The sequence below is a fragment of the Gobio gobio genome (assembly GCF_949357685.1).
Source record: "Gobio gobio genome assembly, chromosome: 9".
NCBI lineage: Eukaryota > Metazoa > Chordata > Actinopteri > Cypriniformes > Gobionidae > Gobio > Gobio gobio.
In genome coordinates this window covers 52,372,511-52,393,520 of record NC_137115.1, presented here as the reverse complement: position 1 = coordinate 52,393,520, position 21,010 = coordinate 52,372,511, and the positions used below count along the sequence as shown (strand labels likewise).

At 37.9% G+C, this 21,010-nt stretch overlaps 1 protein-coding gene across 3 annotated transcripts; it reads left to right on the top strand.

The window, feature by feature from the left end:
* The first annotated feature begins 3,695 nt into the window (after positions 1–3,695).
* On the top strand, positions 3,696–19,523 carry LOC307131416 (uncharacterized protein). 3 transcript variants are annotated; one of them, XR_013817166.1, is made up of 11 exons: positions 9,418–9,878; positions 9,997–10,082; positions 11,075–11,209; positions 11,344–11,514; positions 11,598–11,625; positions 13,360–13,379; positions 13,594–13,679; positions 13,792–14,012; positions 16,528–16,874; positions 17,004–17,512; positions 17,603–19,523. XR_013817166.1 is itself a non-coding variant. In XM_079825057.1 (10 exons), the coding sequence occupies exons 2-10, from the start codon at positions 10,046–10,048 to the stop codon at positions 17,264–17,266; spliced, it is 1,308 nt and encodes a 435-aa protein (XP_079681183.1). In that variant the 5' UTR covers positions 3,696–3,812; positions 9,997–10,045; the 3' UTR covers positions 17,267–19,523. The 3 variants fall into 3 exon arrangements, 2 of the variants coding, with proteins under 2 accessions (XP_079681183.1, XP_079681182.1); XM_079825057.1 differs by lacking the exon at positions 9,418–9,878 and adding an exon at positions 3,696–3,812 and having other exon boundaries at positions 17,004–19,523; XM_079825056.1 differs by having other exon boundaries at positions 9,578–9,878; positions 17,004–19,523.
* The last annotated feature ends 1,487 nt before the right edge of the window (positions 19,524–21,010 follow it).

Genomic DNA, 21,010 nt, shown 5'->3' with positions numbered 1-21,010 from the left:
ATTGCGCCCGGCCTGCCTTGTCCCTGAGAAACCTGGCTCTGAACAGAAGTGTTTGATACCATGTGATTTTAAGAATAATTGTGATGTTTTAGTTACAATAAAATATATTTTGGATTGTGACCCTGGTCTCACTGGTTTAAGTCCTTGCCCTCAGTGAGTAATACTTACCTGTGTGTCCTCCGTTAAGGTATTTCCCTGGTTTTTCACCAGGGTGGCGTAGTCTGGTATAAATTTATTGTGGTTTCCAACTCTCTTGCTTATAAGTGCGCCACATAATCATATGCACATGTAAAATAATGCGATCAACATTAAACATCATATAAATCAAAACTGCCTAATGTTACTGAATGAAATGTCGACCCAGGACAAGCTCTAGGACTGTGAAGCTGCTTTAAAAAAAGAAAAATGAAGTTAGAATAAAATTAGTTTGTTTTGTTTAAAAGCAGAGTCTCTGTTCTTTCTTTGATAGCCAATATTGCATGTTCAGATATTCATACAACAAAATATTATGGGGGCCATGAACATTTTGTGAAAATTATCAAAACGCTGGTGGTGGCTGGCAACTTTTGGTGGTGGGTGGGGAAAGAGTTAGCAACGCTGGTGGGGAAAGAGTTAGCAGTGAACTTAACACCAGATTTGAAAATGGGGGGTAGATTTCAGAAAAAACATTGTTTTATTCTGCAAATGAATAAAATGTCAAAGGAGTATTTATAATAATAATTATAATAATACATTTTATTTGTACTGCACTTTACATTTGGAACAAATCTCAAAGTGCTAAATCTCAAAGTGCTATTATTATTATAAGGATTTATGAGAATCTGCAAGGTGCTGTACTGCAGGTATCGCTAGACACACACCCTGCCACAGTCTGACACTAGGTGGCGCTATAATAGAGCAATTTCCATTTTGGATGATAACTACATACAAAAAATGTTTGCCTTGAGTTAAGCCCTAAAAAATGTTAATCTCCGATTTCATTTCCACCAGAATTTCCCTAAAAACATCCTCCTAGGCCATTGGTCCGATCTTCACCAAAATAGGCACACCTTAGCTAAGGACGGTGGTGGCAAAAAGCTATTAAACAAATTTTGATTCGTTGTAAGTAAAAGGGATAGTTCACCCAAAAAATGTACTCACCCTCAAGCCATCCTAGGTGTATATTGTCACGGTTTGCAGGTCTGTGGATTCTGTGTCCTGTAGTTTTTGTGTGTGTGTCTGTGGCTGTCACGTGTGTTATAATGGCAGTGAATGGCAGCCCAAAATTTGAAGACCAAAAGTGCATCCATCCATTATAAAAGTAATCCACATGGCTCCGGGGGTTAATAAAGGTCTTCTAAAAGTGAATCGATGGGTAGAAAAATATCCATATTTAATATCCACACGTTATAAAGTAAAATATCTAACTTCCGACGGACTGCCTTCTGTATTGAACTTACAAAGAAAGTGTAACGCCTCTCGCAGTTCAAAATGCTTACGTTAAGTTCAAAGTCATCGTCGCGCCATGTTACACTTTTTCCGTGAGATGAATACAGAAGGCGGTCCGGCGGAAGCTAGATATTTTACTTGTGTTAAATATGGATATGTTTCTTACAAAACCCATCGATTCGCTTCAGAAGATCTTTATTAACCCCCCGGAGCCGTGTGGAGTACTTTTATAATGGCTGGATATAATGGATGGATTCATGCGTACTGTTCCCTTAACGTTGGATTCTTTGGGAAGCTTGTCTTGCAAGGTTATCAAGGTTATCTTTCCCTCACAACCAGAAACACAGTTACATTGTTGATTTTGTGGTCTAAAAACAAAATGCCAGCGCTGCCGACGGCTACCGTAACCCGAACAAAGCTCGTTGATCGGTGGCTCTTGCTCTCGCTCGGATTGATGTATGAATGTGTGTGTGTGCGTGTGCTCATCCAGGAGAAGTGCCCAAACAAGGAATTCCGCCCCTTATGATGTAATACAGGGCCATACTCGAAAAAACTTTCTGAAACGTATTCGAATCCTGAAGTCCATCCTCAGCCATACGTCCAACTAATTTTTTGAAACTTTGGCCATGTTTAGCATGAGAATCAACTCTTTAACAGTGTAAATAAGTCAGAATGCATGACATATTTGTACATACTATAAAGTACAGAATACAGACTATTTGTACATCTTGTAAAAATCAATATGTGTACCAATTTTTGTCAAAATCAGCCACAAGGTGGCGCTATAAGCAACTTCACATTTTAGCTAATACCTTCACTACACTTTCCACACATCAGCTCTAGACCATGCTGACAATCACAGTTCAGAAGTTATTATGCCTGTAATTTGTGTGCACAAACTCCTAAACATGTGGAGATCATTTCCTGTTAAGGAATCTAGCCACTGTTCACCATACACTTTTTTGAATGCTTCTTAAGTGAAACATGATGCCCACAGATCCAGGAATAGGGCTGAACAACTGGATTATTATGTACTGTAAATAAACAATGCTCAATGGATGCATGCCAGTGCAACAAACATCTAAAGCATCTTGCAGTCCACTTAGTAGAAACTTTTACCAGAGATCTTTACTAGAGTATCTCAGTACCTGCTCACTAATGAACCTCACATGCAATGATGCAAGAGGTGTCATACGTCAAATGAAATATGAATGACTCATGTCCATACTTGCTACTTCCGTTTGTGTGCTGTTGGGTCACACAATCTATGGTCCTTCCTTATTCAATGATGCAGCCTGAAGAGGGCGGAGCAAAGTTTAAATTTGGATTGAATAAATTCTCATCCCATCATCTTTGGATATTCAAGCTTTATTGAACAGGGATACACAATGGTTGTCTGCACATCAACTGCAGGTATGACAACCCATTTTTAAAGTTTTGAGTTGCCTTTTTTTTGTATGAATATTATTTTAAAATTACATTTTTTTTTTTTTTTTTTTTTTTATTGCAGGTGTGACAATCCTGTGCATTATTGCCTGGATATCCTCTCCACAAGGTAAGTAAACACTATAATTATACTTTAGACAGTATTTAGGCTCCTATTGGTTTTTAGTGTCAGCTAATAATAATTTATAAGAGTAATCCGTTAAAATTGATAATTGAGTAAGTCTGATGGTCCCACTTTATATTAGGTGGCCTTAACTACTATAAAAAAAAGTACAATGTACTTATTGTGTTTATATTGTATTGCAAAACAGTAGTGCTGATATTGAGGTGGGATACAGGTAAAGTTAGGGACAGGTGTGGTGGTATGGGTCAGCTTAAGGGTAAAGTTAGGGACAGCTGTGGTGGTATGGGTCAGTTTAAGGGTAGGGTTTGGTGTAAGGGAAGTGTCATTATAAATATAACTATAGCAATTAATACAGATGTAGGCCTACGTATTTTTGTTTAAATGTAAGTACAATGTAAACATGAAATAGGTGCATTTTATCAATTGATTAATTAAATGTTAGTAGGCCACCTAATATAGCTAAAGTGGGTCTGATATTAGTGGTTTATATAAAGCAGTGGCTTGTTATGGATTTATTTGTGCAACCACTAATGTGGAGATTGATTAGCTTCAGTTTAGTGTGTCAGTGTTTCTTTTTTTTTGTATGCGGGATGATCTATTTAGCTACAATTCAGTGTGTCAGGGTTTTTTTCTGGATGGAGGCGGGGACGTTTTGACGCACTCGTGCTTAAGTGTCTCTGGTCACGAGCCATGCACCAGTGTGAGTGAGGAGGTTGCTGCGCTCTCGGAGTTGCGCTGAGAAAGCTGGAAGTTTAGCAAATTCTGGCAGCCAGTGAACAAGAAACGGTTAAAACCCACCGACTCTGGATACGTGGTAACTGGGCGTCGAGGGACAGTATTTATCACCGCGGTCATTTGGCATGATTTGGGAGCGAACGCGCTTTTGTATTCCACTGCGCAACTTTGTTGATTTTCTGTGTAAGCGCGCGCTTATTTTGCAGCGGGACACGGCGTTCTCTAAGTAAAAAGAAGCACAACTTTTGCGTTTTTAATAACGCGAAAAAGATTTACTGTACTGCAGTGCAGCTTACAAACGTTTGGTTTAGATGTTGAGATGCATTCCCGTTGTTTTGCTTTCTGTTGTATTTGTTTCTGCTTTGTTGAATGTGATGCTGAGAAAGAAATATAATATGCAATGTTTAAATAGGCTTGTTGGAGGAACACGCTTAACCATTCATTTCTAATAGATTGTAATTGTATTCACAATATGTGGCGAGGTCATTTTTTTGTGCGTCGCATTATATAAAGTTGAGCCGTTCTTGCAGTAGTGTGCGTGGTAAGTGTAAGTCATATTTTGATTGTTTTTATTGGAACTCAGACAATTTCCAAAAACATTGAGTATAGGCCAATAGCATCCAAAAACGTTCTGTGTGACCAGGCTGAACCGCGGCTCTAGGCATGGGCATGCCTAAACATAATTTGGCACTGATAGTGTTAATCGTGTTTTAATGATTTGTGCGTGGATTAAAAACAATCCGAGGCGGGCTGTGTGTTGAAAAGTAGGCTATTTTCTTGTGGTGCCCCCCTGAGCACTTGGTGCCCTACGCGAGCGGCGGCACTGATAATGATTATGTAACTTCATATTTACTGACGAATTTTAAAGTGGTATTTGGCTGACATTAAAATGGGTCATACAATTGCAAATAGCCTACCTGAACAGTTGAAATACGCTAGAAAACCTCGCTCATTTGAGAATAGGCAAAACATGCACAGAGCAAGAACATAATTTAAGTGTATAAATGCGCCTTGTGTCAAATTCACGTTAGTTTGTTCAGCTGTGTACTGAACCATTATTAACACTTGTATGTTCAGTTTAATTTCAGGTCAGTGTCCGGTATTGTCTATGTTAAGTGTGTATTGCTGTCCGTTTGCATTGCTGTTGGATCTGTAAAGAATAAACCCTTTGAACTGAATCGTATCTGTCTGCCAACCACCTGTGACACACAGTTCATAAAAACCTTGCCGTGAGAAAAATTAAATGTTTTATTAACAAGGTTCAGGAGAAGCACGTTCAGATAGTTGACACAGGTGGAGAGCACTCAGCCAATCAACAATAGAGGTATATATATATATATATACACACTCTTAAAAGAAATGGTTCTATTTAGAACCAGAAATGGTTCTATCACCTGCTTCATATATGGAACCCCAAAATGGTTCTATATAGAACCATATTAAAGGGTTCATTAAAAAGAACCCCAAATGGTTCTTGGAATCCAAGTTAGATGGTTCTTTTTAGAACCATTTAAGGGTTCTTTATTATTAAGTTATCACCGGTATTTAATAATATAACCAATCCAGACAGTACAAAAATTTAAAATTCATTAAATTTATTATTTAAAAAAATAGAATAAATATTATCATTTCAAATCTGTATTAGACCAAGCATTTTCACTTTTTAAAAAACATACATAAACATTTAAAATCTGTATATTCTGTATTAGACCAAGCATTTTCACTTTTTAAAAAACATATATAAACATTTAAAATCTGTATATTCTGTATTAGACCAAGCATTTTCACTTTTTAAAAAACATACATAAACATTTAAAATTACATCTCTGTATCTGTGTTAGACAGCTAAACTTGAAATGTTTAATTACATACAACCATTTAATATTAACTGCAATTGTACTTTTTTAAAATTGTAATTGAACATTTTACTCTTTTTCAATTTAATAAACATTCACGCATTTTAAATTTTTAATATATACCAGCTTGCTTATATACCCTATGTACATATATACCATTCTTTTAAATGTCTCTGAACTGAGGAAACTAATCACAATCCTAACAAAAATAACACATTTATTAAATAGTATTATTTACACAAGTTGACTGTACATTTTTAGTACAGGTATTGGTATTCTTGTGTCATGACGAGATCTTAGTTTAAGCATGTATTTTTGAATGAAAATCTTTGTGTTCTTAATGGCAAGCTGAACATTGAAAAGAAAATAGGCTGCAAACAGGCATTCCACAGCCTGTGTAATGTCAATGTCTGCCTCTCTTATAATGTTCACGTTGTCCATTATAATGCTGACACTTTCAGCCTTGAGGGGATCAGGACAGCCGTTAAGCACTACAGTTGGTGCAGGACCTTTGGGTTCCTGTAAAAAAAAAAAAATTACAAACAATGAGTGCTTTTCACCAATTCATAGAAACAGACTTAAAATTACCCCATAATTTACTCACCAACAAGGCAACCTAGACATTTATGACTTGTTTTTTTCAGTTCAACACAATCTGAGTTATATTTAATTATAATCATTCCAAGCTTTGTAATGCCACTTTGATTACTTTGAATCCCACTGGTTCATTCGTTCTTGTGACTGAATCGTGACACAACATAAGATATGACAAATAGGCACGCGACATGCAAGAACCAACAAGACTCAAAACTATTTATGTGAAGCTGATGTGCCGATGTGTGATTGTGCTTAGTTATTCATTTATTTACTCCAGCAAAAAACATCCACAGGGTTTGTCCAGGGACGAATTTTAACCCCTGGAGAGCACTTTTTGGGAGTTTCAAAAGTTGGGGTGCTATTCAATGACATTACAAAGCTTGTTACTAAGAAAGAGATTGAGTAAATTATAGGGTAAGTTTTATTGAAAATTGTTTAAAACTTTGGTGTAAGGGTGAGTAAACAGTAATATTTTTTTATATTTAAATGAACAGTTCCTTTATTAAGTCAACTCCCTCAAATGTTAATGAAACTACAGAAGACTCTATACTTACACTATCTACACAGTAGAGGAAGCTGGCGTTTTCTTTGAAAAGTGCTGGCAATAAAATGAGTGCAGCATTCCTAACAAGACCTACAAACAGATACAAGTTAGTGTACATCAGGCACTGAATTCAATTAAAGGAATAGTTTACCCAAAAAATGAAAATTCTGTCATCATTCACTCACTCTCGTCATTTCAAACATAAATGGCATTCTTTCTACAGCATATCAAAAAAAAAGATATTTTGAAGAATCTTGGAAACTGAAAAACACTGGTACCCATTCACTTGATTTGTATGGACACAAAACCAATATAGGTCAATGGGCACCGCCGTTGTTCGTTTACCATCCTTCAAAATATCTTTTTTTGTGTTCTGACGATTAAAGTCATACAGATTTTAAATGATGAGAGGTAAGTAAATGATGACAGAATTTACATTTTAGGGTAAACTATTAATTTAATACTAACACTTATAGGTCAACAATTTATAGGTGCAGCCACTGAGCTCACGAGAACACAAGTACAGACAAGTACGCATATTGAGAAACGTCCCAAGTCTTGCAGTCTCTACTAATGAGCTGATGATTTAAATCAGGTGTGTTAGATGAGGGAGACATGCAAAATGTGCACTGGTTGGGGGTCCCCAGGACAGGTTTGAGAACCACTGCTCTAGGGGTACCTGGGGTGTGCCGGACATAAGTTATGCAGGAAAAACCCTGGTGAAGTTACCTTCTGTGATTTCCTCTGCTGGTCCAAAGAGATTGGCATATAGATTTTTTTTTTACTTCCTTCTTTTGCACTCCTGATGATGTTTGGGGCCATTTCATTTAGAGAGGTTTCCATGTTCTTTGCCAAGTCTGTTCCAAACCTCATTGTCATTTCATGCAGCATCTTAAATACAAAACATTGTTTACTTCAGGTGCATATATCCAAATTACACAACCCTCCACTGCATCTGTCAGTCATCCTCTATTCAAACTGCGTGGCGCGTTCGGTTACGACAGTCAACACGACGAAACTCTCTCCAAGATGATTCAATGTTACTGTTATTATGCTTGATCTGTAGATAATGTTTCATGGTTTCACAAAGTTTCCCATATCCCTCCGTCTTCCAACGGGTTCGCTTTTATTTTTTAATCGGCGCCTAACGTTATTGTACAATTAGTTACCGTTAATAAACAGCGAGCGCGCGCTTCACTGAAATAATAAAATCACGCTTAGTCTCCTTCTAAACACAGCTGTCTTATTGTTATTGACATTAACATAATTAACACTGACAAGGGAATAAAGGGAGACTGTAACTTAATTTGTTTAAAAACCGAGCAAAATCATTTTAACAGGGCTTTCTGAACCAACGGCTGACGAAGCCACTCAGTTCTAACCAGCAATACTTTTAACTGAAGTAAATATTATCCATTTTTCTTCTAGTATCACTATTTAACATTAATTTTAACAGAATATTAACTGATGGTACTACATATTTCAGTAATATGGTTTTAAAAATGTAAAAACTTAACTTACCTGATGGCTGAACGGGCAGATGGCGGACTCCTCAGTTTGAAAAATTAACCGTCTCAAGTTCATCTTCGCCAATCCACCAATAGGAATTCAAGAAAGGATGACGCAACACATATACGTCACTACTTGCATTTTTACGATTATTTGTTTTTTAATGCCCCCTTCGGGTTAGATTAAACCATGGTACAAAATAAAGAAAACACCTGGTTAGTTTATTTATTTTACACAATTCTTTGTTAAAAAGCCAACTATAATGTAGTAGGAAATATAAGTTTCATGCTAATGTACAAAATTGCATTAAAAAGCTCAAATCATCCATTGATTCATGCATATAAATTTTTTTTGACTCTTGTTTTTGACTACAGCAGTCATTCTCCTCAAAAAGCTTTGTGAATGTGTTGTGTAGGCCTATAATTATTGTGTAATCTTTAGTTTACACTTCAGTCATAAAACATGAATTATAGAACCGTTTTAATAAAAAAGGTTCTTTGCTCTCCAAGGGTTCTACATAGAACCATTTTTTTGTAAAAGGTTCTATTGGCCAAGTATAGAACCCTAGGGTTCTATGTAGAACCTCAAGGAACCCTTTTTTTTAAGAGTGCACGCAGCAGTCCTACCTCCGTTTGTTGACAGTTCTCAGCAACCCTCCACCACCCCTTCGCCACACTAGAAGTCCTCCCCCCGGACAGCACGCCAAATACGCATTAAATTACTCTCTATAAATGATATGTAAGTGCAAACTCGTAAAACACTTAGCTGCTGTGCCTGATGTTTATCCAACTGACCCGATATTGGAGATCAGAGTCTGAATCCAAGTTCCGCCCTCCATAATTCTCCTTCCAAGCTAAACTCAAAAGTTGGCAACCCTGTCTTTAAACCAGTTTACACTGCACTGACAGCCACTAGATTACAGCAGATATGCTGACTCAGTCTGCAAAAACATTAAAGCAAGGACCAACACTAACAGGCGTCGACAAGAGTAACACACTGATCTCACAAGGGTTTAGGTTAAAGAGATTGTTCACCTGAACATTAAAATCATTTACAAATAATTTACTCGCCATCAAGTCATTACAAACTTGTGTGGCTTCCTTCTGTGGAAAACAGAAGAACTGTTTTGTCCACTCAATGAAAGTCAGTTGTTTTGGACCGCTTCCAATTGCATGGATGAAAAGAAAAGAAGAAAAACTGACTTTTCTTTTGGGCATTCCACAGATGAAAAAAAACTCAAAACATTTTTGTCAAATGAAATCATCAAGTGCTGTTCACAATGCGGTTTTCTTACAAAAACAAATGTAGGGAGAGGTTTATTTTTTTCTGCCAGGAATTTGGATAAGTGGGTGTTTCATACCAGGATGGAGGGATGTCCCTTCACGTGTCCTTTTTCCTGCCATTATGATGACATCATTGCAATCAGAGGCATATCAAATGATTGCATTTAGATTCAAGATTGCAAATAGTTTGCGCTGATGAACTGTTCGCAATACAAGTCAATTTCATATTCAAACTGAATTTAATCTTTAATAGCATTTTTGGGTAACTTCCCCAAACGGCACTAATCATTATTCATCTTTTTTTTTTTTAATATGTTTCTTTGTTCCTCGTGAATTCAACACGACACAGGAAGCCAGTAAGTGACCTTACACAGAACCTTAAAAATAAGAGAGCCTCTTTACACAAATGTTTTGCCATCACTTAAGTGTAAATGAACCAAATGTTTTGGTAAAGATGATCTGTCCTATTTATAGTGCCATTGGACAGAGGGAAAGCAGCCATCATCTGGGAATCTGTGGAAACATGTCTTACATCAGAACAGGAAATTCCTGCTGTAATGGTAGGAAAGACTCTCTGCAAGCCTTGATTTAGCCTGCACTACGGAAGAAGTGACTCGCGAGTTTAGGAAATACAGCGGTTGCACGGTGAAACTGAAACTTTATTTATTAGTATAAATTCAACCAACGTTATCCTTTTCCATTCCTCTTGGCAATGACAGATACAAGTCCTGCACAGTGGCCAGATGGATTTGAGTCATTCCTTATGCATGGAAGAACGTTCTCTGACAAAACACCCCAAAGTGGCTCAATAATATTGAGATCTGGTGACTGTGCACTGATCCACCGCCATGCTTCACTCTGGGAGGGATAGTTCACCCAAAAATTGTAATTATCCCATGATTTACTCACCCTCAAGCCATCATAGATCTCAACACAAGAACACAATCAGAGTTATTTAAAAAATACATATTTTAGTTTATAAAGTTTTGATCTCACAAACAGCCGTTATATTAATCAGTGAAGCTGAGTACACAATGAATCTCTTATTTACATAATGTCTACACTTTGTTAGAGAGGATTTGCGATTCTGCGTGCATGCAGAACTCAGCACTGGACAAAATCTCGAGCGGTGAGTGGATTCTAACTTCAACACCTGTGATTGGCCATTGCGTTCAAGAAATCAACAAACATGTCTGTGATTGGCTACATTACTCACCGAAGTGAAAACACGATAGATACAGATACGCACTGGATCTTTTGCCAACTCTATTATTATGCTATTATTGCGAAGAAAACAGATCCTAGACCAGTAGTTCTGGGCAGCTTTTCCCTATAAAAGCAATCAGTAGCAGAAGCAGTGGATTGAGTGAGAAAATTACACGCTGTTATCAAGTCTGTGGCGTCTCCCTCGGTCCGGACTCTCCGGAGGGGGGCAAGTTTCAGTTTCATTGTCCAGCTCCTGTATATGACATATAAAATATAAAGTATATAAAGTAAATTGCAAAGACTGAACACTGTAGGCTGTTTTTGCTTGTATTTTATTGTGTTGCAGGTAATTTAACTATGGGATTAAGCCATCTGGTGGCTGACTGCTGTGAATCTGTAGCTTACAATCGCCTAAATGAGATTTGCTGTGAAGGCAGCGTTTTCATTCCAAGCAGCGCTCAAGTGCAATGCTGTGGCAAAGGTAGACGTTCAGCTTGATGCGACTTGAACACCACGCATTGTTCAGTTTTGACGCATTTTAGCATGGTTTTGATTTTATCGAGATTGTTTGATCTTCATCCTATTAGATCAAGGATGTCCTGTTCTCTCTTTCAGCGCTCTTCCTACCGACGACTCATTTGTGTTGTGACAACAAACTGATTTTACAGGAGGAAAATCATGTTTGTTGTGGCGCAGAACCATATGACAACAGAACCCACCACTGCTGTGTCACCCCTGAACTACTAGTGAAGCCTTTAAATGAGAAATGCACTACAGATCAAACAGGTGTGTGTATACAGCTCTTACAGTTTCATGTCTGTTTGATTTTTTTTTTTTAGCAGGTTATAATCTAAATCTTATTCTCACAGATTCTGATAACAAAACTACAACGACCTGGTGAGTCATACAGACCTGATTAATAATGATCTCTTTACATGGCATCTTTACACAGCTGAGTTAAGGCTGCTCTGTGCCTGATCAAAATTCTGTGTAAAGACGCCATAGTCTCTTGTATAAAAGTATATTATTAAAATTGTTGTGTACATGCATTTATGCCACCTCTGAGCAGCATTAATGAGTCTATGTAAAAACTTCAGAATAATTTTAAAGCTAATTCTAGTCACAGCTGCACTCTCAAAAATAAGTGTACAAAATTGTACCTTGTAAGGTACAAGTGGCCGTCACTGGGGTGGTACCCTTAAGGGTATATTTTTGTACCTCTAAGTTAGGGGTAGGCAAGTTCGGTCCTAGAGAGCTGATGTCCTGCAGAGTTTAGCTCCAACCCTACCAAACCGCCATAGTATAAAACTCATGGCTCCCAGCATGCATTGCAGCATTAAGTGTTACCACTGTTGAGATTCATATGCTGATTCTTGATATCTGTGTGCATCTAAACTTTTCCCCCCTAGAATGTATTTAAAAATCAAAATTCAGAATGTCTGATCTGTGGCAATAAAGTATTGTTGGTGAATATTATTTATTAAGTTTTAAAGGAACTGCAACTAAAGGAAACACTGATCGCCATAATGGTGTTCAATTAAACATCAACATCTAAACCTCTGGTAATTCGCAATAAGAGCTTCTATAGACGTCTTTCAGGGTTGGAGCCAAACTCTGCAGGACAGCGGCTCACTAGGACTGAACTTGCCTACCCCTGCTCTAAGTAGAAGAAAACAATGGTTTAATTGTACCCTAATGCTGTGTTCACACCAAACGCGAATAGAGCGTCAGGAGTGAGTGATTTCAATGTTAAGTCAATGGAAAGGCGCATTGACACGCGTCTGGAGGCCCTGCAGCGCGAAAGGACTCGATTCTCGCGATGGACTCGATTCTCACCTATTCTTTTAAAAATAATCTTGCGTTTTTGGAGTTGTGGGCTCCAGTGAATCACCGGGCGCTGAGCGCTCATTAACCCCGGCGAGAGCAGCCTTTCCTCGGCCAGTCCTTCTGACGTTTGCCGCTGGCTCTGATGTCCTGTAGTGGTTCGTCTTGTGTGGATCTAACAGGCCATCTTTGGTGTCATAAATCTATAATTTGTTGTCTGCCAAATCGTTTTGACTGAGGGCAAAGAGAAGTTTCATAACTTAATTTTTTTAGGTGATGAGGTTCATTCTCGTGTTGCGCAGCACGTTTGAACTTCCACAAGAACCAATGAGGTTAATTCTTGTGTTACACAGCACGTTTTAGCTTCAGCAAGAACCAATGAGGTTCATTCTTGTGTTACACAGCACGTTTGAGCTTCAGCAAGAACAAATGAGGTTCATTCTTGTGTTTGCTAATCAGTGTTTATATGTGAATAAAAGCCTAAATCTGTTTATCATATATAAAGCCATTTGGACTAAAACAAATTAGCACAAAAAGATACTTAAGTACAATAACTAATTGCATTAACTCACTGTGTGTGTGTGTGTGTGTGTGTGTGTGTGTGTGTGTGTGTGTGTGTGTGTGTGTGTGTGTGTGTGTGTGTGTGTGTGTGTGTGTGTGTGTGTGTGTGTGTGTGTGTGTGTGTGTGTGTGTGTGTGTGTGTGTGTGTGTGTGTGTGTGTGTGTGTGTGTGTGTGTGTGTGTGTGTGTGTGTGTGTGTGTGTGTGTGTGTGTGTTTTTTTTATGTGTTACTGGAAATCTCTACAAGCACTCCCCCCAAAGTCACAGGTAAAGCTCTTGGCATTATCATTGTCTACTTATAATTACACATCTCCCTTACAGAGACGATTGAGTTTTAGTAACTTTTGATAGTTGCCCACGCTGATATTTTTAAGGTGTTTTAACTTATATAATTTGTTCTCGCCCTCACTGGAAATAATGGTGATTTTTTTTTTATGGTTATTGTAGCAATAAATCCACTCTTTCATTCGTTCTCTTCCAGAATTTATGTGTGGATCAGAACCCTACGATCCCAAGGAAGAAATTTGTTGCTCAGGGAATCTGTATGGGTTATCAGCACTTATTAAGGTAGTATTGCCTTTTGACCTGATGCTTAGCTTAGGCTTTATAGAACATCTCATACAAATACATCATGGTATCCCATACATACATTAATATACTGTTTACCTGTGTCCTTCAGTGCTGTGGTGAACATGCTTACACTCCGTTCGAAGACAATGTGCTGTGCTGTAATGGAACCCTTCATCGCGATGTGCCTAAGAAGTCTGAGTGTGTCGGAGGTATTGTATATGCTCCATCAAACAGTACCTGCCACCTGTCAACCCGTCCCCGTCTTGGCGAGCACTGTTGTGGAAGACAACCCTACAAACCTGACGTGCATATTTGCTGTAATGGACACAGGTAGGAGTACAAACTTTTGATTTGATTTAAAAGTGCACTTTGTATTTTTTGCTTATCAACCAAATGTAAGTGGCATGCAGCTGTTCGTGCAATTACCATCCTCAAGGGCCATCTGCAATACTTCAACTTTAATGGGCAAAATTCCAGATATAGATGGTATAGTTATCAGGATGGGATAAGTTGCTAAAAAGCCAAACCTTGACCCATTATTTCAAATACACAGCAACCATGAGGTGTGGAATTACATACTTGAAAGTACTGATCATTTCTTTAGGCGTAAAGCATTTTGTACAATGTAAAAAAACATGTATAATCCTGTTCTAATAAGTCAGAGAACAAAAAGTAGTACTGTGTGATTCTCTGAAAATGTAATAGCTTAAGGACAAAACATTAACAAATAGCAGAATGTACAATGCTGTCTTGACAAAAAAAGAGTCTTTGTCTCTAACTGGAAATTCAAGTCTAACTGATGCATGTAGAGGCAAATGCAAAGACTAATTCATGGCACCGCTCGAGAACGGGAGTCTCTCAGTCATTTAGGCATAAATCAACATTTTATAACCACTAACAACCTCAACAAAAAAAAATTCAAAAGCATAATTTACCTTAAAGGAACACTACACTTTTTTTTTTTTTTGAAAATAGGCTCATTTTCCAACTCCCGTAGAGTTAACCAGTTAAGTTTTACCGTTTTCGCCGATCTCCGGGTCTGGCGGTAGCACTTTTAATATAGCTTAGCATAGATCATTGAATCTGATTAGAACGTTAGTATGATATTACGCAGCGCCTGATAATAGGCTAACTTCCGTCAACTTAACCAACGTGGCAACCTGCTTGCACAGAGAGCGTGCCTTGTAAACATGGAGACATTTGTGAGAGAGGATTCAGAAGATATTTACTTTGGTGCAGATTCTGAACCGTATCTATTTGAACCGGAATACCTGCAACTCTGCAACTACACAAACTTAGCGCCGGTCACATTGGAAGTTACCTAGCTGGGACTATTTTCAGGCGTTGCATAATATCATTGCACCGCTTCACTCATGGTACGGCAGCAAAGTTCCTCGATTATTACGCAGGAATAAGAGAATAGTTCCAAACCATATCGGCCTAGAAAATCACAACTTTTAATTTTCCGTCTGTCTTAGTACACTATGTAACACAATGTTCTTCCCTACAAAAACACAAGATATGTAGCAGGAAACATCTGGTTATTTTCTTCTGTCACTGGCCATAATTCTTCTTTGTGGCAGTTTTTCTGGTGATTAAAGAATCAAGGCCCCAATATACTCAATGCAAAGTTCTTTTCTGAGCTTACAGCAGTAATTCCCAATTTCTTTCTGCCAGCCCCCCCATTTTTAGAGAAAAATACTTTCAATTCTGATCCTTCAATCGCGAGTTATTGGACGACAACAATCGCTACAACAATCGCTACAACTAATAACAGACTGTCCAAGTCTAATGTAGCGTTCACACCGGACGCAAATGACGCAAATAATTTGCGCTATTCGCATGAAGTTGGACGCTTGAGCATTTTGAGTTTACTCGCTTCATTCGCGCGTGACATTCACTTCACAACAGACGCAAATTTGCGTCATGGGAGGGGCTTCTGCCAGCCGGCTCGTCTCTGACATGGGCTGTGTTTACACGTCTTTTTTGTTCAAATCTACTGTTAATGTGTGACAAAACGTAGTTTGAAGACTTTTTCAGGCGATAATGTAGTTGTTTAAAGCGCAAATCTGTGGTTTATTTATAAAAAGAGTGCCTATTTGAACATTTTATCTGCCGTTTTCGGAGTTGTGAGCTCCAGTGGATCAGTGGAGCTCAGCGCTCGTTAACCCCGGCGAGAGCAGCCTTTCCTCGGCCAGTCCTTCTGCCGTCTGCTGCTGGCTCTGATGTCTCTGTGGTGTCTCGAGCTATAATTCGTCTTGTGTAGATGTAACGGCTGATCTTTGGTCTCATGGATCTATAATTTGTTCCCTGGCAAATCGTTTAGGTTGAGGGCAAAGTGAAGTTTCATTACTTTTTTATTTTTAGGCTATAACTTTACGTTACAGTTGTAGCCGACTAGCACTGACTTTGAATGTTTGACTTAATTGTTTGCTTTATTTCATGTATAGCTTATTATACCTTTTACTCATACTTTTGTATTATTGATCAAACAAACTTGTTAAAAGTTAAAACAGTCCTTCCCATAAAAATCAGTCTACAGGCTTTCATAAACAACCTATCAAAGAACTCCCAAAAAAGGCATGTTAGAGCAAATATTTTTGAATCAACACCCCAAAATGAATAATTGGAGTTCATTCCACACAGCATTGCAGACACACGACACGGCCACAAAAATGCTGTGAAGGAAAATTTCTCTCATGTTAGAATACAGGGATTTCCCTTACAGCAGTGTTTTTCTGGGGATCATGTGCTGGTGAAACTGACTTGCTAAATTTCCACCTTGGGCATTTTGTATCTCTGCTGCCTATTAAATGACTTTTCTATCCTACTTTTTTCTATCCAGACACGACAGGACGGATGGTACTTTCTGTTGTGGTTCAGAAGTCTATGACCACAAAAACATGAGGTGCTGCTCGGGTCATCGCTACAACCTAACAGGGAAATCAGAGTGCTGTGGAAACCTCTTGCTGGAATATAATAGCAACAAAACATGCTGTTCTTCCTCAACCCATGCCATTCTTTATGACACCAAAACAAATCACAGTTGCTGTGGGCATTACTACTACAACACGTCCCTGTGGAGCTGCTGTGCTGAACATCTCCACCCAACACCAAGCCATAACAGCTCTCACGACAAAAACAGACTTCAACCACTAATGGATCTGATTCCTGGCATATGCAACAAAACAGGTGATGCTCTTGAAAAATGTATTGTGGCACAACCTGAAAAACTAAATACTTTTTATTGGAATTCGACTAAATGATCAAATGGTCTGTTTGTGTGTGTGTGTGTGTGTGTGTGTGTGTGTGTGTTTCTAGTGCTCTTTGGCAGAGTGGAGAGTATGGCACTTAACACATCTCATCGTCACATTGTGTTGAAAGTTGTCGTTGTCAGCAAGGACCCTTGGCTTCACGTGTCCCTGAATCACTGCCGCTCCCCTGCCCTGGAGATCGGCATGACCTACCTTTGGGAGAAAATCAAAACTGAATACAAGCCTCTCTCCATCTCTGTTGACCCAGTCTCTGACATCAACATGTTCTATACTGTGTGTTACCATCACAAGTGTCAGAAAGGAGGATAGAAATATGGATTGAGGTCTATTTCCAGTCATTTCCAATGCTGATTTTCAGTAGATGTCTGTTCTGAAGAGAAATATTATCCTTCATTAATGCTAAATTAACGCAGTATGTGAAAGCCATTATATTTGAAAGCTAGAACCTTTTTTTTTCTTAAAGGGATAGTTCACCCAAAAAATGAAAATGAGCCCATGATTTACTCACCCTCAAGCCATCCTAGCTGTATATGACATTCTTCTTTCAGACGACTTGCGCTAAAAGAGTAACCCTTGACCCTTGACACATGCGTATTGACAAACGCAGACGCGCAGAGGATAGAGCAAAACAAAACGTAGCATCAGGGGTTACTCTTTTAGTCGACTCGTGTACCGCTGACCGCCGGAATCTAGATATTTTAGTCTATAAAGTTTTAAATATGGACATTTTTCATACACAAATGCACCACTTCGCTTCAGAAGGCCTTTGTTAAACCCCCGGAGCCGTTATATGATGATAGATGCACTTTAATGGGAAACAAAGCAACATTCACTGCCATGGAAGAGCCAGGATATTTTTTAATATAACTCTGATTGTGTTCGTCTGAAAGAAGAATGTCATTTACACCTAGGATGGCTTGAGCATGAGTAATTACAATTTTTGGGTGAACTAACCCTTTAAGACAAGTTAACAAAGTCTCAGCATTATGCAGAGGCATTGCATGTTGTGCATCTGGGCTTTTTTTTCCCTCTTTGGGATTTTTTTCTTCATCCCAATAGACCTTTATCACACTTCCTATTTCTGGTAAGTGAAGCAGTGTACCACTACATCAAATCCCATCGCATCGCAATCAAAAGGAATGTCTCGCCGGCATTACTGCAGCCATCTGGTGCTCTAATTCTAAACGACGACACCCTTACCTCCGATTTCACCATTTACTGACACTAAAAGAATAGAGGAAAGCGTGGGTGAGACTGATATGGAGGGATGAGGCTCCTTTTAAAATAATATGCGGGAGTATGTGAGGATTTTTACATCTCATATCTTCCGCCTACTGAAATGTTCCCTTTTTAATTGAATTTGACTGATAAACACCCTTTCGAAAATTAACCATGGTTTTATTATAGTAAAAATGTAGTAACCATGTTTTTTTTCCCGTGGATTAATTATTTGTTTTACGACAGTTTTACTACAAATGCCATGGTTAAACTACAATAACCCTGTTTTTTTTTTGTATGCAGTATTAAAATTGATGAATGAATGCGTGGTAACTGCCTTAAAGAAATTTAATGATGTTAAACATTTGATTAATCTTAAACAGTAATGCATTGACTTTGAATATTAATTAATTTTGGTATAAATGTGTGAATTACATACAGTGAAAGGATTGTCAATGACAGAATAATGACTAAACAATTTAATACAAACAAATAAATATGTTCATTCTGATCTTATTCATCAGGTCTCACACACTGATTTAGACAAGCACTGACACACCATGTGGTGAAATAATCACATATGTTGTTTACGACCCTTGCGGCTTCCTCTTCCTCCTGTACACACTAATTATCAGTTAATCTCTTCTCCTGTCACTGGAAATGTCCGGATTTTGAAATCATCCTCCGGATGCTTATTTTAAGAGGGGCTTGTTCAACCAGGAGTTAATGGCACATTTAAAATATACATAACCGGAATAATCGACACACTGCTTTCTTTGACGCGCATTTCCGGTATTCAATTCCGCTGTGATAAAGGTCTAATGGATTGATCCTGTTTGGAGTGATGTATTAAGCTATTTAGTCATTCAGGTGATTTTCAAGATTGTAGTTCAATATTTCGAGTTCTCTTTTTTACAATTTAAATTGCTGTGCAGTGATAATTTTATGTATCACTTAAGTTGCACTGCAATAGCTAAGAAGCATGTTTATCCGTACTGTATTTCGATATGTTATTAGTCTCAGGTCTGTTCCATGTTTTAACAATTTTAAGGGTTTAATGGACCTTCAAAGGTGCCTTTAAATGTCACTGCAATATATACATATATACACAAACCAAATTCTTTAACAAAACGTATGAACTTTATGTAGTGAATTGGGAGTTTTAAACTTTTCCTGTTCTGTAGGCTACTGTTCAATTGTATTAGCTATAACTGTGAAGACAAGCTAATTGAAGAAAGTTCACTCATTCAGGTTTCTGCCATATCTTTGCCAAAATGATATAATATATTGTCATTTGTGATAGTATATCAAATCTATTGTTTCTAAATAAAAGTGTTTGAGCAAGCACAGAGACTGCATATTTTATCAGGACTTTAACACTGCTTATGTCCAACCTGCTTCATGAGTAGGTAGCCTATCTTCAAGCGATCATGAAGAGTTTGATTAGCTTTGATTACAGTTGGAGATTAGGCTTGTCATCTTTTCATGAATTGTAATAGTCTTAATAATCATTAAGATATAGGGAAATATCTTTATGTTCAGATGGGTTTATTCATTTATGCTGAGTACTATATACTGTACTCATAAACTCAGCAAAAAAGAAAGTTACTTTTACTTTTTTCATACTGTATTTTAAATATAATTTTGTAAAATCCATATAAGCTTTACAAATTATTATTGGACACCTTAGTGCTTTTTAAACTAGGGTCACTCTAAACTAAATCCTGGGTTAACTTGCTTCACACTGCTCATAATTTTCCCATGGTTAACAATTAATCCTGGGTATTCTCTGGGTTAACGTTCTTATTTGCATATTTGCGGAGTCAGTGTCATTGAATGGATGAACGCAGCACGCAACCTTTCCTGTTGGGTTTTCAGATTTTGCTTCCAGGGACTTTTTTTTAGGTATTGGACATGTGTGTACCGAATTTCATACTTGTATGTGAAACGGAGTGCGAATGACGCTTAATTGAAATTTTGCATGTGGTGCTATTGAGCCATTTTTCCACGCTTAATTCTGAAACCCATATCAGATGTAGATTTCCACCACTTCTGATGTAGTGCAAAGTTTCATTTCGAGCATGTTTGGGCTCTCAAAAATGCGATTAATTTAGGAGAAGAAGAATAGAGAGGGCAATTCCAATAGGGTCCTCACACCTTCGGTGCTCGGGCCCTAATAAGACAGAAATTTGCAAACATTTTTTTATTTTTTTTTACAGTAATACTATATTGATATATATTCTGAAACTAGATGTAACCAAACACCTACACAACTGAACACCTACACATTACCATCCATTCAAAAGAAAAACGTAGGAACAATTTTATACTGAAATGTAAAAATGGACTATGTCACATAAATTGCAGTGAATTAAGCCTTGTTTATACTTGTAAATTTCCATCCATTAGCCCAAAAACCGGATACTAATAAATTGGTCAAAAGGAATTCTGCGTGTAAGCCTTTTCAGCCTTTCGGTGAAGTTCTCTTAATTTATTGGAATCTCATTTTAAATCTGACTCCATTAATAATTTTATCTGACTCCAATTCTAAGTGACTCCATAAAGTGTGCTACATTTAGAGTTTATCAGCTGATTTTACGATTAGTTGCGATTTAATTTAGATCGTTGATTTTCTTTGTATCTTCCTAGTTTTCATATTCGTTCATCGAGAGACCCTAAATCGCAGAGAGACATGACGCGTCCGGACCGCGCGCTCACGGACACAAAATGGTTACTTCTGTAATTAGTCAGAGGGTGCAGAGTGAATATTTTACCTTTAAGTGGTTGCACATGCTCACTCAACAAAAAATGTAATTTTAGTAATATTCACGGACT

Excerpts from the sequence above, each read along its gene's own strand:
- LOC307131416 (XM_079825057.1), top strand. The coding sequence starts at position 10,046 with ATGTCTTACATCAGAACAGGAAATTCCTGCTGTAATG. Across the intron at positions 10,083-11,074 it reads AGGAAATTCCTGCTGTAATG|GTAATTTAACTATGGGATTA; the intron begins GTAGGAAAGACT and ends ATTGTGTTGCAG. Across the intron at positions 13,680-13,791 it reads GGTTATCAGCACTTATTAAG|TGCTGTGGTGAACATGCTTA; the intron begins GTAGTATTGCCT and ends TGTGTCCTTCAG.